At 43.9% G+C, this 17,561-nt stretch overlaps 1 protein-coding gene across 1 annotated transcript in view; it reads right to left on the bottom strand.

The window, feature by feature from the left end:
- Nucleotides 1-4,401: 4,401 nt before the first annotated feature.
- The window catches only part of pde6a (phosphodiesterase 6A, cGMP-specific, rod, alpha), a 26,619-nt gene continuing 13,459 nt past the window's right edge, over nucleotides 4,402-17,561 (bottom strand). The window contains exons 11-23 of the mRNA XM_068573556.1: nucleotides 16,370-16,513; nucleotides 15,070-15,135; nucleotides 14,048-14,194; nucleotides 13,096-13,203; nucleotides 12,716-12,825; nucleotides 12,214-12,301; nucleotides 11,633-11,733; nucleotides 11,284-11,391; nucleotides 11,114-11,177; nucleotides 8,426-8,500; nucleotides 5,647-5,730; nucleotides 4,899-5,067; nucleotides 4,402-4,770 (exon numbers count right to left, since the gene is read on the bottom strand). Of these exons, the coding sequence (XP_068429657.1) occupies nucleotides 4,724-4,770; nucleotides 4,899-5,067; nucleotides 5,647-5,730; nucleotides 8,426-8,500; nucleotides 11,114-11,177; nucleotides 11,284-11,391; nucleotides 11,633-11,733; nucleotides 12,214-12,301; nucleotides 12,716-12,825; nucleotides 13,096-13,203; nucleotides 14,048-14,194; nucleotides 15,070-15,135; nucleotides 16,370-16,513 (1,311 nt within the window). The 3' untranslated portion in view covers nucleotides 4,402-4,723. The remainder of the gene's footprint in view (nucleotides 4,771-4,898; nucleotides 5,068-5,646; nucleotides 5,731-8,425; nucleotides 8,501-11,113; nucleotides 11,178-11,283; nucleotides 11,392-11,632; nucleotides 11,734-12,213; nucleotides 12,302-12,715; nucleotides 12,826-13,095; nucleotides 13,204-14,047; nucleotides 14,195-15,069; nucleotides 15,136-16,369; nucleotides 16,514-17,561) is intronic.

Genomic DNA, 17,561 nt, shown 5'->3' with positions numbered 1-17,561 from the left:
CATAAATTAACCAAAATGCCTCGAAGCAACGCACCCAACGACCCACAAGCCTGCACAGTAGCATCTCTCAGACAAGAGGGGTGGAGGGGGGGTGGGGGGAGGTGTTGAGTAAATATAAGCTCCTCTGAACGTTGTAACCTTCAGGAAGGTGGGATTTATTGCGACGCTGCTTGAATTTTACTTTCTCTTTCGGTGACTAATTGCTCGGCCACAGAGCCGAAGGTAAAAAAAAAAAAACGCCCTTTCAGCCGCTTCCCCGTCCCGCGTGCCGGTCATCCGCTCGGCTGTTTCTGCGGGGCGGTCGTGACTGCGGCAAACAAGAGCCGCTCTGCAGTGCAGAGTCATTAGACACGCGGTGTCATCCTCGTGAGCCTCGGCTTAACTCTGACAGGGACGCCGGGCCGAGACGCCCGCTGTCGACCGCGGACGCCCTCGCGTCTGCTCCGGAGAAGTCGATGACACTTTCTAAATGACGCTAATGCTCTTTGGTTGAGGGTTGGGGGAAGGGAAGGGTGGGGGGGGGTTGTCAAATGTCTCAAGAGGGTTCATTTGTTCCCTGAAACTTTAGCTGTGTGAATTAAGGCAGGGCAGACGCGATGCATTTGTGTCCATCTTGCAGATTGTGTCTCACACGGCACGACCTCGATGTGGTAATAAAGCACCGAGCCCCTTCGGGCTTCTTCAAGGAAGCAGACGGACACGTCCAGACGTTGGTAACTCATTAAATATATATTTTGCATCGCGGCTACAAATATATTTATACATGTCTGGAGCAGGCCCCTCCTCTCTACCTCTCCCGCTGACATGGACTGTGGCTATTTGGGTTGTGTACCATGCGTATACTACTCATTATATGAGTAGTTTCTGTCACATTCATGTCATGTGATGTAACTCTGTTACGTTGCTCATTCTGGTCACATGACATCTGTTGCTTCTGTCCATCCGGGGAGAGGGATCCTCCTCTATTGCTCTCCTAAAGGTTTCTTCCCTTTTTCCCTGTGAAAGGGTTTTTAATATCTTTATTTTGGGAGTTTTTCCTGATCCGATGTGAGGTCCTAGGACAGGGATGTAAGCCCTTCGAGGCGAAATGTTGTATTCGTGATTTTGGGCTATACAAAATAAACTGAAATTGAAAAATCTGAATGTAGACGGTGTGTGATAATCGTCATATTAAAGTGTCATAAGTATGATTTGAGGCAACTTTTCTAAAGGAAGCAAGGCTGCATAACGTACGGTCTCAGCTTTTCTGAATCCTTGAGATGCATTTTTTTACATTTCTTGTACATTTTGCTGTTATTCATGTTTATCGAAACAGATGAAGTTATACAAAAAAAATGACAGTAACTGTTTTAAATTGCATTGAAACGTGTTCATTACTATTTTTTACCATGGGCTACAGCGGGCGCTGTCTTTCAGGACGCTAACTGAGCTCAGACAGAAAACATGTCACACACTGCGGCGAGGTCAAAGGTCACCTTGTGCAACACACTGATAACTCTTACATTAAGTGGACCCTGACTCACACACACACACACACACACAGAGACACACACACACAACATGACCGAAGGCCTCTGTCGTCCTGTGTTTCTTACCTGAAGCTTGAATAAATTACCAAATTCCAGCAGCTAATTATCGCTGCGCATTTACTGAGGGATTAGAACTCAACCGAGGATTATAACCCAACGTGCCGCATTAATATCCATCTTGGGTTTCTTGTATTCGACTGTGGCCTGGTTACATTTAGGTTAAATGTCTCAACATATTTCAGAACTCAATGGAGTCGGCTTTTAAAATCAATTGTCTCGTCGTCCCCGAAGGAGTTCGGGACCCTGAAGATGGAGAACATAAGCCTCTTAATGTGGATCCGTGCATCACACCTGCCGTCGTGTTGTGAAGGTATTCAGGTAAAAAAAAAGGATGAGAAAAGACAAATGGAGGAGATCACGTTATATTCTTTCTCTCATTTTAACCTCCTTTTTGTCTTTTGGGGAAACGGACCAAAAATTCACCTTTTTCGCAGCAATTATTTCTTTTTTGCTTCTCTCCGGCTGCCATTCATGTCTTAATCCGGCTCATTTAATAATCCTCATTAGCAATCAAATGCCACACTTTTGTTTAACGCGGCGTAAAAAAATAAAAAAAATCTTCTTTTGATGGGTTTCAGATGGTTATTAATGAATACGTTGGGGTTCATTCGGCTGTTGATCGCATTAATTAAAAGCTCCAGTAATGCGCGATACATATTCTTGATTATTTCCGGCATTTTAAACGACCGGCCGATCAATCGACGGCGATCCACAAGTGGGTCAAAACATCGTCAAATCACAGAACCCGGAGTCGTAACACACGACCGTTTGATGGCACGCTTTTGTGTTGGTGCAGCTCATGAAATGCCAACGCTAAGTGAATCCAAAATATCTGTATGACACACGCACAGGATACCGTAACACAATGTGGATACGGAGGGTGAAGATAATCCTCATTGGCCGCAGAGCGTTGGAGCCCTGAAGCCCTGACACGTGCACGCTCATCGCCGCCTCGGCCGTCAGGATGTCAGGTTTATTCTCGTGCGGCCGGAGCGCCGGGCTGACCGCCGCTATACGAGATGCAAGAGGCAGAGGGAAGCAAACTAGTAGCTTTGCCTCTGCTTTTGCTTTTTGAAAAAACTGCGGCAGAACCCCCCCCCCCCCCCCTCACCCCCGAGCACACCGGGTCCTATAAATAGTCCTGCATCGCTCTCTCTCTCTCGACTTGGGGCTCTCGCAGGCTGGCAGCTCTGCAGTCACGACTTTCCCCTCCCGACCGCTGCCGGGATGAGGCTGAAGCTGCCTTTCCTGTCGGCTCACTGGGTGTACTGCATCTCTCTCTCTCTTTCCTCTCTCTCTCTCTCTCTGCAGTCACGGGATGTCGCTGCGTCAGAGCCGAAAGCTTCACGAGCTCCGCCGATCACCACAACCATATACGGCAATCCTCAGAGCTCCCAGCATGCCCCTGACGTCACGGAGGGGGCACTTCCGTCATACGCCGATGACGTCACGCGCTGGTTTATGTATCCGTGCTATTATTGTATTACTATGGGATGGATGGAGGGAGGGCGGAGGAGGAATTTAGCTCGTCCTTCCAGCGGCGATCGCTTTTCATTATCCCACTCTGGGGTCATGTTGCGTTTCATAACAGTATTATATGGCTCTAGGTGGGGGAATTAACACACACACACGCACACGCACACAAACATAAACACATGCAAATGGATAGCGCAGCTGGCAGATGTTTCTCCAGCGTCAGCTGCTGCGTGAGTCCTCTCTAGTGCAGACAATTCACACAAACACAACATGTTGACCGCTCAGGAGACGTTAAGATGTTAAATCAGAGGAAGCGACAACGTGGATGCAACACAACGGAGGCACTTCTATATTTATATATATATATGTATATGTGTGTATTGTAGAAGAGGGGACTTGTGTTTGTCAGATTTAACTTGAGAAACAGTTCCCAAAGTCGTGTACGTCGCATTGTTTCGTGATGGGTTCGCTTTTCAGACGTGTTTTGACCGTGAAGATCGTGTGTGTTTTGAGTATGTGTGTGTGTGTGTGTGTAGGTTAAATAACATTTCTCCAGCTTGATGTCGGTTCTTCTAACAACGCACGTTTAAACAGTAGATCATAATCAATTCTGTCGGTTTTACATCTGGTTATAGTTGAGGAATCTTTACGTGTACAACCAAAGTTAAACAGTTTTAACCCTAAACCAAACCGCTAACTCTCTTTATTGTTTGAGTTGTGTTTAGAGGTTGCACAAGGAGATTATATATTATTATAGAACTGATTTTGCTTACTGGGCTAACTCAACATAGCCTGACTTCCTTCTTGTATAATCAACACACATTAGTGGTTTGGGATGAAAATATTTAGGGTTTTATTTATTTCCCCTTGCTTGAAATTGCGAAAAAGACCCATTACCAACAGGGGAGGCCTATTATTATTATTATTTATGTATTTGTTTGGGGGGAGATTCATTTTGGCAGCTGCTTCACACTGCTGTCAATCAAATGCCTGCTGGGCTGAAAATGCTCACGGTCGAAAAGAGGGCAAAACTTTTCCAAACAGATTCCCTTGGGACTGAAAACAAAAGTGCCAAAAGTGCACAAGTCCGTGTCTTAGAAAACCAAAATGCGGTTAACCTTTGTGTATTTATACCTCTATTTATACGCCACAAGTAAGGTCCATTCAGCATCAACACAGAGACAAAGACTCAATAAAAACACAAAGTAAATTCATTAAGAAAATAGCAAATATTTACTCATCTCTGCAAAGGGGCTCATAAGCAAATTCTCATTTCCTCATTATTAACTGCAGTAAAGGGTTACATTGAGGGTTATAAATATATAAATCCGTAGTATTGAGCAGCTTCAACATTAAGCGTCACATGACAAAGACTGTGTCGTGTGTGATGCTAAGATTTCACGACAAAACCAGTGACTAAACCTCTAAAAAAGACTATTTGACCCACAAACAGGAAGTTTAAGGAGGTGTTTACACGTTTGATGGATGAAAGTTGCAGTTGCAGAAGGAAACAGAAGGAAGTGGAGGATACAGGTGTAACAGGTGTGTTAAAAGAGCGAGAGAGACAAGCTCTCAATAAATAATAAAGACAATTTTAAAAGCCAACGCTGGACCACGACAAAGTACTGCAGCAAGGAAGCCGGGCTGTCGTAGCATCTTTAACTGACAATGCAAGTCTTTGATTGTGCCTGCGCGCCGGCTGCCGCTGCAGGAGGAAGGAAGGAAGGAAGGAAAGGAAGGAAGGAAGAAATTAAGGAAGGGTTATTAAGTTATTTTTCTACCACGTGCATTAAATAGTTGTTGGGTGTGTTCACGTGTCCGAGCGGCCGTTACCTTGCTTGGCTCCTGCAGCGTTCTGGCTCGCCTCCTCTTTGGCTTTCTGAGCCTCCTCGATGGCCGCCAGTTTGGCCTCGTGCACCTCCTTCAACGCGTTCCACTCCTTCCTGTTGTTCAGCAGGCGGTCCAGCATGGGGGTGATCTCCACGTGGAAACGACTGAACTCCTGGCGAGGGCGAGGACGTGTCAGCACCGATCAAAATCACACCGGAATCAATGCAGCTTCGCGTTAGACGCAAACGCTCAGCGCAAAAAGTCGGGTTATGGGCCGCTGCTACCTTCGGCGGGTGTCCCCGCTAGCTACCTCGCTGTAGCTAGCTAGCTCTGCTGCTAGTTCCCCGCTAGCCACCCGCTAGCGTCCCGACAACCACCGAAGGTAGCGGGACCAGACCGGAGTCAAAGCTCGACGCGGGCAGCCGGGACGCGGGCAGTCGTAGCAGCGGGGAGCTAACGGAGAGCTAGCTTGCTACAGCGGGAACACCCACCGAAGGAAGTAGCGGCTCGTAACCCAACTTTTAGTGTATTTAATATGATGAATATGACACCAACAAATGGGTTTCAGACAAGCCGAACAAAGTGAATCATCAGTTATCAAGTCACGAGTAAATAAAGTTACACAGCAGACGGGTCGATATCAATTTAAAATGTCGTCAAACTGCGAGATGAGACTCTACAGGTGTCTCACCTGCATGAGAACGTACGTACAGTGCATTAAAAGGTGTTATTGTGTGGTGTGACGTCTGACCTTGTACACAAAAGCGCAAACGAAGTCGATGAAACCACACTGCATCTTCGGAAGGTCGGCTGATTTGGTTCTGTCCATCATGGGCTGAAGGAGGGAGAGAGAGAAAGAGAGAGAGAGAGAAGTGTTAAATATACTGATGTTCGCCAACCCGACTGCTACGCTCGTGATTAAACGGTGGCGCCGTTTTTTTGTCCATCGTTTATACAACCCAAACCGTCCCTTTAAGAATAAAACTACTATCTTTATACATTTATACAACCCAAACCGTCCCTTTAAGAACAAAACTACTATCTTTATACATTTATACAACCCAAACCGTCCCTTTAAGAACAAAACTACTATCTTTATACATTTATACAACCCAAACCGTCCCTTTAAGAACAAAACTACTATCTTTATACATTTATACAACCCAAACCGTCCCTTTAAGAACAAAACTACTATCTTTATACATTTATACAACCCAAACCGTCCCTTTAAGAACAAAACTACTATCTTTATACATTTATACAACCCAAACCGTCCCTTTAAGAACAAAACTACTATCTTTATACATTTATACAACCCAAACCGTCCCTTTAAGAACATGATACCTTTATACAACACAAACCGTACACTTAAAAATACCACCGGTGCCTTCCCAGCCTCATTGACGCTGACCTCTGACCTCCTTTTGGTGTGTGTGTGTGTGTGTGTGTGTGTGTTTGTGTGAAAACGCAACAATTCTATCGACTATAGTACAATCACAAAGAGGAAGAGTGCTCTATCCATCACGACTTGGTACCCAGTTCGTACAAAAAGAAATGTCAGAAGCATCCAGCAGAGTGAGCGCTCTTTACAGACAACCATTGCTTTTCTTTGCTTTTAAAAAATAAAAGAGGGGGAAAGTGTCACCCCCGCCAGCTCTTGATAAGAGGACTCCACATGTAGTTCCTCAGTGTGCGATTAAAGGTTGAATGAACACGTGAAGTCACATTAGCTTCACATTAACAGCCGTTTTAAGAAAAACGAGTATGTGGGCAGCACACTGGACTGTGAGAAAAAAAAAAAAAACCTGTCAGAAGGTTCACTCTGGCTGTAATTGCTGGCGAAAAAAAATACCCACCTACATATTTTCTTGAGAAGACTGTCAGTGTCGCGGCCTCTGCTCAATCTGTTTCTTTCCTCTCCTCCTGGAGTGAGTCACAGGATCGACCGCTGGGAGAGCGAGCCGCTCAAAATGAAAGGTTCTCCCCGCCGACACTATTAATTTCAGAGCAGTGTGCGGCGAGGGGAGCGTGGGATGGTGCTTCTCGCACTTCGAGTGTCTCAAGGACACCCGAGAGGGGATGAGAGCGAGAGAGAGAGACGGAGCCGAAGGGAAGGTATGGTCGGCTGGGTTAGGGCCACATTGGCCCTCTCTCTCTCTCTCTGTATCACTGCTCCACATGACGGCCTCTGCATCGCTCAACCCCCACAGCCACAGGGACCAAAAAAACATTAAAAATCGGTTCTTTTTCGTTTTCCGACTCGTGTTCCCCGGCTCTCTAATCGTGTCCTTTCCGCCTCTGTGTCCTAAATCGAAGCCTCAAGGAGAGGCCGGCGTCCCGCCTTAATTCCCACGATTCCTCTCCTCCCACCCAATCCTCTTTCTCCTCCTCTGAAACTGTAACGTAGGAGCACAAAATGATACCCCGAAAGAAGAAGATGTGAACAAAATCAATCGCTCAGAGAAATCCAGGACCACGAAAACAACATTTTCCAGTTTAAATTAATTGAAAAATATACAGATCAGCTTTTTGCAGAAGTTTAGACGTGCACTTTGAACTAATTTCAGGGTTTGTTCTTTATTGTAAACCCCTCCCCCCCTCAACGAATTCAGGATCTATAACGCCAGACTGAGTTGGACTACAGATTTTCTCCGCTAGCCCCTAACTCTTGAAACGTTTTCCGTTAGCCCCTCACTCTCGAAACATTTTCCGTTAGCCCCTAACTCTCCAAACGTTTTCCGCTAGCCCCTAACTCTTGAAACGTTTTCCGCTAGCCCCTAACTCTCCAAACGTTTTCCGCTAGCCCCTAACTCTTGAAACGTTCCCGCTAGCCCCTAACTCTCCAAACGTTTTTCCGCTAGCCCCTAACTCCTGAAACGTTTTCCGCTAGCCCCTAACTCCTGAAACGTTTTCCGCTAGCCCCTAACTCCTGAAACGTTTTTCCGCTAGCCCCTAACTCCTGAAACGTTTTCCGCTAGCCCCTAACTCTTGAAACGTTTTCCGCTAGCCCCTAACTCCTGAAACGTTTTCCGCTAGCCCCTAACTCCTGAAACATTTTCCGCTAGCCCCTAACTCCTGAAACGTTTTTCCGCTAGCCCCTAACTCCTGAAACGTTTTCCGCTAGCCCCTAACTCTTGAAACGTTTTCCGCTAGCCCCTAACTCTCCAAACGTTTTCCGCTAGCCCCTAACTCTTGAAACGTTCCCGCTAGCCCCTAACTCTTGAAACGTTGCTCGCTAGCCCCTAACTCTCCAAATGTTTTTCCGCTAGCTCCTAACTACTGATTTTTTTTCCGCTGGCCCCTAACTCCTAAAACTCTTTACTTTTTTTAGTAGATGTATCCCAAAAAGTTGTAATCTGGGTTCAGCTTATATGAATTCCTCAAAGGGGAATCCTCTTTTTTGAAGGTCAGAGGTCAAACATCGATTTAAGCACCACACCGATGAAGCTAAAGGTTTTTTCTTAGTGTTGAGGACAAAGGCATCCGTTCCTCTGAACCGGCACTTAGCATCGAGCTCTCGGTGTGCTTACAATGGGAATTTGTTCCAGGACCGTCCTCTCCAGGTCTCCCTGCTCCCAGAACTCTGCAGCCACAGACAGCGCCACCTGGAGGAGGAAAATCAGAAAGGAGTCTCATTACAACCAGCAAGAAATCTTTATGCATTTCCATGCAAAGTTCATACACATTTTACACTTCCATGACTTTATCCAAATTTCCATGACTTTTAACCAAATTTCCATGACTTTTTACCAAATGTCCGTGACTTTAAACCAAATTTTCGTGACCAAACATGTAGTGAAATCTGTGTGTAAACAGTAAAAAGTGATAAAATGTAGTATTTAAACTAACAATGAGGATTCAAAGCATACAGTGAAGCTTAAATGACTCAAATAAATGAGAGACAATAGTTTGATTAAAAGAATAAACATTTATATAGATGCCTGTATGTACGCATGCTTTCAATTAAAAGCATCATAATTATTTTAAACTCAGCGTTAATGAACGTCATGAACACATGAATATAACACTTTTTTTTAAAAATTTAAGGACTTTTCCAAGCCGGGAAACAACCATTTTAAAGTTCCATGACCATCCCAACGTGCCATAAATAACAATTTTATTCAGGCTTTGTGTCTTGATAAGAGGAACACGTTTTTTTTTTTATTATTCTGCCTTCACAAACCTAAAAAGCAACGTTAGATCAGATGAATAATGTGAATAATTTAATGAGAAAAAGTAATAGTCATCGAGAACGACTGTCACGAGGCCGTCAGGAGCAGCAGATATGAGCGGGAAGCAGAACGCAGAAATGTCAGCAGATTATCTCATCGAGCTTTTGTCTCTGCGTTACATCTGACGGACGAGAACGATCCGAGAGAATCAATCTGCACCTCTGGAGCTTTTTACATCCAGAAATCTGATCTAAATTCTGCTTAATTTAACATCTAGTGCGCAGGAAAAGGTCTCATGTGACAGCTGGCGAGCGTTAACGCTGAACTCAAGAAGGGAGTCACCTTTAAAAAAATAAAATAAAAACTAGTTTTTAGAGAGCACTTCGCAGGAGGCCGGCAGTTGACATCTTGACAGTGTGTGTGAGTGTGTGTGTGTAGGAAGAGGAGGTGATGACTCACCAGGTGACATCCAACCCCCGAAAAAAAAGAAGAAAGAAAGTGCAATGTCCTAATTGGCGGCGGTTGTGAAATGCAGGAGGAACAAGAGCTGAAGTCATATCAAACTTTAGGTTTTGGTGACGCGGACGCCACATCGAGCAGGAAACTAACAGGATTAGGACCCCGAACAGGAAAAGTAACTCCTAAAAACCAAAACAACATCCAGGAGTTGAAGCCGGGAGGAGTCCGAGCCGCAAATCCACATTGGAGTGGATAGAAATATGAAATATACCGTAATTATCTCTCTCTCTATATATATATATAACCAGACTGCTGCCGTCCTGGGGTGTTATGAAGGAGTTTCAGCCAAAAAAAACTGTGTCGTTTGGTTCAAAAATGGAAAAGTTACAACCTTCATGCCAAAAACATGGTTGGATTGGTGCATGCTGGGTATTTTATCTGCGCATAAATTTCCACTTAATATGTGTGACGCCTCCCACGAAGCCGGCGCAGTCAAAAAATGTCGAAGATTTGGATTTTCCAGGTATTAAAATACTACACACAATGATTCTTGATGCTTTATTAGACTCCTACAAGCGCTTATTGTAACAAAGACGTGCATTTTTATTGATATCTGCCTTTGTAAAGTGTACTTATTAACAATCTAGTGAAACGTTTCAGCCGCCGCGCTAAAGTGACGGCGAGGTTACGGGGTTAATGTAATTACATAAACTTAGCGGTAAGTTACATTTTTTTCTAAGCCGATAGAACTTTTTCCACGAGGCTTTACTGTATTCCAGCAATTTAAATAAAGTTAATCAACGTTGTGGTTTCCGGAGATCCTTTAGCTAACGTCGCTTAACTTATTAATGACTTTGTAGTTACGTTAGCTTGTCGATCAAGCCAGCGAGAGGAGGCCGTACACGAGTGAAGGCAAAACACAACCGATATTTTACAGTTCGGGATTAGACCACACTGTAAAATACAGGAGCCGAAGAAGTCCCTCTTGATCCCAATTTTATTTGATTTCTTTCACATGCAAATTACTTGAAAAACACACACAGACTCGAGGAAAATCCGACAAAAATAAACCGAATTGCGAATGCAGAAATAAAATAGTTATCTCTCTTTCTTCCGTCAACAGACGTGGAATCAAATGCTTACCAGTTCTCAACGAGCTGTGATTTAAATGAACATCTATGGCTGTTTTATTTTTTATTTTATGGGTTCTATGTTGACGACATCGCGCTCCAAGTCTCCATCTCGTATGAGACTATAAGAAGCGGGCATTGCTGATAAAGAGCGTATGTTCCCCAGTCAATTGCGGGCATATAAAAGGAAGTAAAAAATGGCCCGTGAATACGCGTCCTGTGTGAGCGGCGCGTACATCACGTACTTAACGGGAGTGAAATGGCGCCGCGGCGCCGTGACGGGGGATTGAAAAGCAGCGAGTTGCTTTTGATGCACGAGGTCGTCAGGAGGCGCGACTCAGGGAAACGACGGCGCTGACGGAGTGCCGCTCTCCGTCTACTCTGTCACAGAGCCTGTGTGTGTGTGTGTGTGTGTGTGTGTGTGTGTGTGTGCGTGTGTGTGTGTGCGTGTGTGTACCTTGCTCTGGATCTCCCACGGTTTTGCGATAGCAGACAAGTCACAAGCGGTCATCATCATGGCCCTAAAAACACAAAACAGGACTGAATGTCTCTGTTGGCACACGGGTTTTGGTGTCCGTGTGTGTGTGTGTGTGTGTGTGTGTGTGTGTGTGTGTGTGTGTGCCCTACATGACGATCTCCTTGCGCGTGGTCTCCAGCATCATGTACTTGGTCCATTCGTTCCAGTTCTCGTAGGTTTTGGACTGGTCCACGATCTTCTGGAACATCGTCCTCTTCCTGCACACACACACACACACACACACACACACACACACACACACACACACACACACACACGCCTCATCTGAATCATGGACATGTATAAATGTGTTTTTACCCTTTTTGTGATCATAAAGCATTCAATTGTATACAGCCATCATTGTTTGGTGTGCTAGATAAGGAGTAAGGGGTGCGCACACACACACACACACACACACACACACACACACACACACACAGAGTGTGAACCGGGTCTCACTTGAAGTAGAGCGCCAGGTCCGTGGCGATGATGGCGATGTCCATGAGGTGGATGACGGTGTCGTGCTGCCGGCGGCTCAGATTCTGGTAAATGTTCAACGACTGAAACAACAGAGGAAGTCAAAAAAAATGTCAAAAGACGAAGAGCATGCTGGGTAATTTAGGCATTTATTGTGTAACTTATAAGAGCTCTAAAGAGTGACATTGACTTAAATTTGACCTGTCTGATTAAATCTTGACTGAAACAAGACAAAAACACAAAAAGTTTGTTTTTAAAGTACAATTTCCCGTAAGAGACGACGATTAACATTTTCAATTTTTCCCAGAATGAACATCATGTTTTTAATTTGTGTGTTTGTGCTGCAGAGACGACAAACTTTACAGATTGTTGTGTTGCAAACAAATAATAAAATCTAAACGATGTTGCTTTACTTTGTAGAGGTGTTTGTTCTGTGTGTGTATGTGTGTGTTTGTGTACAGTGTGTGTGTGTGTGTTTGTGTATGTACAGTATGTGTGTGTGTGTGTGCGTGTGCATATATGTACAGTATGTGCACATATTTGTGTGTGAGTGCTCTGCATACTTCATCTCTCAGCAGAGTCTTTCCAGTTTCCAGATGGTGTCTTTCCAAGATGGAGGAGCCGTGAAGCTTCGCCAGTGGATTACCAGACCTGGAAACACACACACACACACACACACACACACACACACACACACACGCACACAGTGATAAATCATGCACGTTAAATTCCGGGTGGGCCTGACCCGATGTGTCCGCGGCTAATGGCGGCTCTCATTAGCTCGCCCATCAGCTGCTGGAGGAAGATCTACTCATTCGAGTTGTTGACGTTATGTGTGTGCAACGTCACACAACGTCACACAAAGTCACACAAAGTCACACAAAGAGCTGAGGTCAGCGCGCCCAACGCGGGGGCGCAGCCTCCAGTCCATGAGACGCTCTTGTTCCTCTGAGACTCAGAGGTTTTATTAATCATCATCCCCTTCATCCCCGTCCAAACACACACACATACACACACACACGCACACACACGTACACACACACTCCTGTTCCCTGTATCTCTTACTTCATCTGGTAAAGGTTGTTGGTTCCTCTGTGGTCAATATCGTGGCAGAGGCCGGCGGTCACCATGGCCATGCACTCCAGGTCTGTGTAGTAGCGCTTCAGATCGCCCGTCTAAGAACACACACACACACACACACACACACACACACACACATCACACACACACACACACCAACAAGGAATAAGAAGTGAACTTCTATACACACAACACTGGCTCCCTTTCCATTTACAGACACACATTTCATTCCAGATGAAGGAGAATGTTTCACTTTCAATCAAAACGAGGGGAAAAAGGAGGAAGAGGAGGAAGAGGAGGAGGGTGAGGGATCGATGAAGACGAGGTAGATGGAAGCTGGGAGTCATTTCATGCGAGTTTCTCACCATCAGCAGGGTGAACATGGTCTGGCCCACGTTGAATCCGTGTCTCCAGTTGTGGTAGGTGATACTCCTGTAGCCTTTACTGAGGGAATAGATGAACCTCACCAGTGCCTGAACACACACACACACACACACACACAGCGTCCTGCTTTTAACTTTTTATACGTGACAAACTTACAAAAATTAGGATTTTTCAGGAAAATCATGTTCAGTTCTCTATGAATGTTGATCGTATCACGATGATTTAATCTTTTATTATTATTGTGTATATTTCTAGAGTCTAAATTAGGATTGTGTGATTTATCTTTGGGTGTTTTTGTTGGCCGCCCAGTTTATACGTTAGCCGCAATAAAACTCCAACAGTTTTTATATATATATATACCGTAAAAGTCGGATTACAAGCCGCTACTACCTTCGGTGGGTGTCTCTTTCTGCTAGCTCCCCATTGCAGCCAGCTAGCGCTGCTGCTAGTTCTGCTGCTAGTTCTTCGCTAGCTGCCCGCCGCAGACAGCTAGCGCTGCTGCTAGTTCACCGCTAGCTCCCCACTAGCTTTCGCTAGTTCCCCGACAACTACCAAAGGTAGCGGGACCGGTCCCGGCCCGACGCCCGACGCGGGCAGTAGCAACAGCAGCAGCGGGGAGCTAGCAGCAGCGCTAGCTTGCTACATCATGGACACCCACTGAAGGTAGGAGCGGCTTGTAACCCGACTTTTACAGAAATGTTTTTTGAAGAAACGGTATTAGCACTCCCCCGAAGAGGCACAAGTTCGTACGTTGGTTTTGGAATAAATAAAACACATTTAAAAACCATCAGTCAAAGTGCAAGAGTATCTGTCGGAGGGGCACGCTAAAATATATGAATACACAGTATATAAAAATATTTTAAAAGCTGTTAATTCATAAATGAAATGTCCACCAGGAAGAAGCTTTGAAGCCGGGAAGCTGAACCACCTCACCTCTCTGGGGATGTGGAACTTGTCCACCACCTTCAGCTCGTAGTACATCTTGATGCCGCACTTCACCAGGTCCAGCTCGGTGTGGTGGAAGTCGTAGAAGTGGAACTCGAAGAGCTCGACTTTCTTTGAGTCCGGCAGGACCTCGGACTGCGGACGGAGACGGAGGGAACGCTGAGGAAGACTCATTGTGACGCCAACGCAAAGCTCAGAGCGGATTCTCAACCTTTGTCTTGTGTTGACTCGTTTTAGGTTTTTAAATGCATTAAAGAACCACGTAAAATGTGTTTATTGCATTAAGGCTTTTTCACTTTGTCAGGAACCTCTATTTTATTTTTAAATGCTCTGGTTGAAATGATGACCTTTGTGTTGTTAGGATCGCTTTCGACCCAGTTATTTAAATAAGATTTGCGTGATTGGTTGTTTTGACCTTGCAAATCTATATGTTGTGTTATGACTTTTCATTTTGTGTTTGTATTAAAGTTCTAATGTTGAGAAAAAGACTTTTTCTTGAAGTAAATACACATGGGTCGAAATTGACCAGTAACACCATAAATGTTTCTGTAGGTAATAATATTAAAATGAAAAAAAATAAATGTATTTAAGCAATGTGCTCTAATACCCCTAAGTAATAGTCAGGTGACACAATAACCTTTTATTTATTTATAGGATTCTCTTGAGGTTCATTTTGCCATTTATTTAATTGAAATCGAGGGGTATCCTGACAAAGAAAAGGCCCAAAGGCCCACGCCAAAAATATTAAAACATACAACAATATGTTCATGGATAAGGAAGCCGAACAAGATAACCAAGAGATGAAAAACAAATTGGATGATAGATAATTGTTTTTTGTGTATTTTACAGCTGATTTAAGACACGGGTCAAAACTGACCAGTTAACGGAAGAGATGCTAACAGAAAGCTAACGCAAGAGATGCTGACAGAAACCCAACACAAGAGGAAGGTTAAGAAGTCAGTATGATGGGTTAGTGTGTCCTTGTCGTTGTTGTTGTTGTTGTTGTTTACCAGAATCTCCTGCAGCTCCTCCTCCTCACACGCATCCGGCTCCTTCCCCCACCTCTCCCTGGTGTTCTGGGGGGGAAACACACAACATCAGCGCTCACCTTGGATGTAACCGGTTTGGGCATCAATCACCCGGCTCCTGATCTCAGGTCAGATCTCGGTGTCTCCTCTTGTTCCGTCTTTTTTCTCTCCGTCCCTCCGCTGATGAATCACCTCGTGAGAAAGCCGACATCTCATTTCATCTTATAAACGATGCACGCGAACCCCGTTTAGAGCGACTGGTTTTCAAACCGGCTGGTTTTTGCTCTGCGTCTCGCACAAATACATAAAAATAGAACATTTTTCATCTCGTCTCTGGAGCGCTAAATGTAGCTTTTATTAAAAATGTGTTAACTAAACCCCACTGCCCCCTGATTTCATCATTATCACACCATTTTTAAACGCTTCACTAGAGAATAGGAAGAGAAACATCTGTCAAAATGTGCTTTTCTATTTTAATTTTCCTCCATTGGAAATGCTCCACCGTGCCCCAGTGCCTACTTGTTTTGGTTCAACACTTTCTTGACTTTAATTCATGAGGGATATGAGATATGTCTCTTATTATTGCAGCCATTATTAGATATTTTATTAAAAACTCAATAGGCCAAGTGAAGAAAAGAATAAATTGAGTATTTTTTCACACGGCTTTACAAAGAAAACAACATTACACCTATGTGGGAAATACTAACGTCCTATGACGTTCAAACATGTTTAAATGTTCTCGTAGGACCGAAACATAAAATATAATTTAATGACCAAAGAGCCAAACCGCATCTAAAAAATATTGCTTTTTTAAGAAAAATAATAATTAATGTTGTTTTCTTGCAGAATGCTATTTGTTAAAAAAACATACTACATAATACACACACACACACACACACACACACACACACACACACACACACACACACACACATATATATATATATACTTTTTTTTCCCATTTGTGGTGTCAATTTTTTTCAAAAACACATTAAAATAATAATAATAAAAATACATATACACAGGTTACAATGTATCAAATACATTTTATACATATATTTTAAAAAAAGTTAAAAATAATAATTAAATAACAAATACCAAATTATAATAATAATAATAATAATAATAATAATAATAATAATAATAATAATACAGATAGGAGGTTTTGCTCTTTGGCCACATTCAACCCAAAAAAGTCTGGTTTAACATCGGCCTTAATTAAACTCGTTCACCCCGGCCCGTAAAGAACCGAGTCCCTCGTTTCCAAAATGTTTCCACCAACCAGAACGTGCTGGATCTCGTCCTTGCGACACTTGATGTGGTACATGACCATGTCCTGGAAGATGTCCTTCCTGTTCTCCAGCTTGTTCAACTTGTCGTAGGTGTCGGTGTTCAGCACCGACCAGCCCAGGAACTGGGTCAGAGACTGGACCCGGGAGGGAGAGAGAGAGAGAGGGAGTTAGACCATTACTGGTGGCAGTTATGTCAAATCTTCTCTTCCTCCATGTCCTTTTTTAATAAGAGTAGGTGACACTCTTGTTCTCTCTGCTCGGCCTTCGTGGCTTCCACTGCTCCAGCTATAACTAACTGCCTTCAGTCCAGGACCGAGTGGGAGCTTCCTGCCAGAGGGGGGAAGACGTTCTGATCCCTCGTCGTCAGTAAAAGTAGAAAAAACACCACTGCTTCCAAAACTTTTCTGGGGAAAACTTTCAGGATCAAAAGTATAAGAAGTACGCGGTGTAACATGTTATACGTTGACTAACAGAGCTAACGTATAAACAGGGCTAACAGGTTATACGTTAGCTTACAGGGCAAATGTATAAACTGGGCTAACAAGTTATACGTTAGCTAACAGGGCTAACGTATAAACAGGGCTAACAGGTTATACGTTAGCTTACAGGGCTAATGTATAAACTGGGCTAACAGGTTATACGTTAGCTTACAGGGCTAATGTATAAACAGGGCTAACAGGTTATACGTTAGCTTACAGGGCTAACGTATAAACAGGGCTAACAGGTTATACGTTAACTAACAGGGCTAACGTATAAACAGGGCTAACAGGTTAAACGTTAGCTTACAGGGCTAACGTATAAACAGGGCTAACAGGTTAAACGTTAGCTTACAGGGCTAACGTATAAACAGGGCTAACAGGTTAGCTTTTCATCTCGTCTCTGGAGCGCTAAATGTAGCTTTTATTAAAAATGTGTTAACTAAACCCCACAGGGCTAACAGGTTATACGTTAACAAAAACAGCAATAGATAGATCACACAACCCTAAGTAAGACTGTAGAAATATACACAATAATAATAATAAGAGAGTACATGTACTTAGCTACTTGACACATTATTCCTTAAAACATCAGATTGAGAATAACCTCCGCAATACAGTGAATAACGGACGATGAATCACGTTCAAATGATTTTAAGGAACCGGGTGAGGATCAAGCTGTCATGTTGTGTATTCTCACTGTGTT

The sequence above is a fragment of the Clinocottus analis genome, unplaced genomic scaffold (genome assembly GCF_023055335.1).
Source record: "Clinocottus analis isolate CAN_PGR_092001 unplaced genomic scaffold, fCliAna1.0.p SCAF_1, whole genome shotgun sequence".
Taxonomy (NCBI): domain Eukaryota; kingdom Metazoa; phylum Chordata; class Actinopteri; order Perciformes; family Cottidae; genus Clinocottus; species Clinocottus analis.
This window is presented reverse-complemented; position numbering and strand designations above follow the sequence as displayed.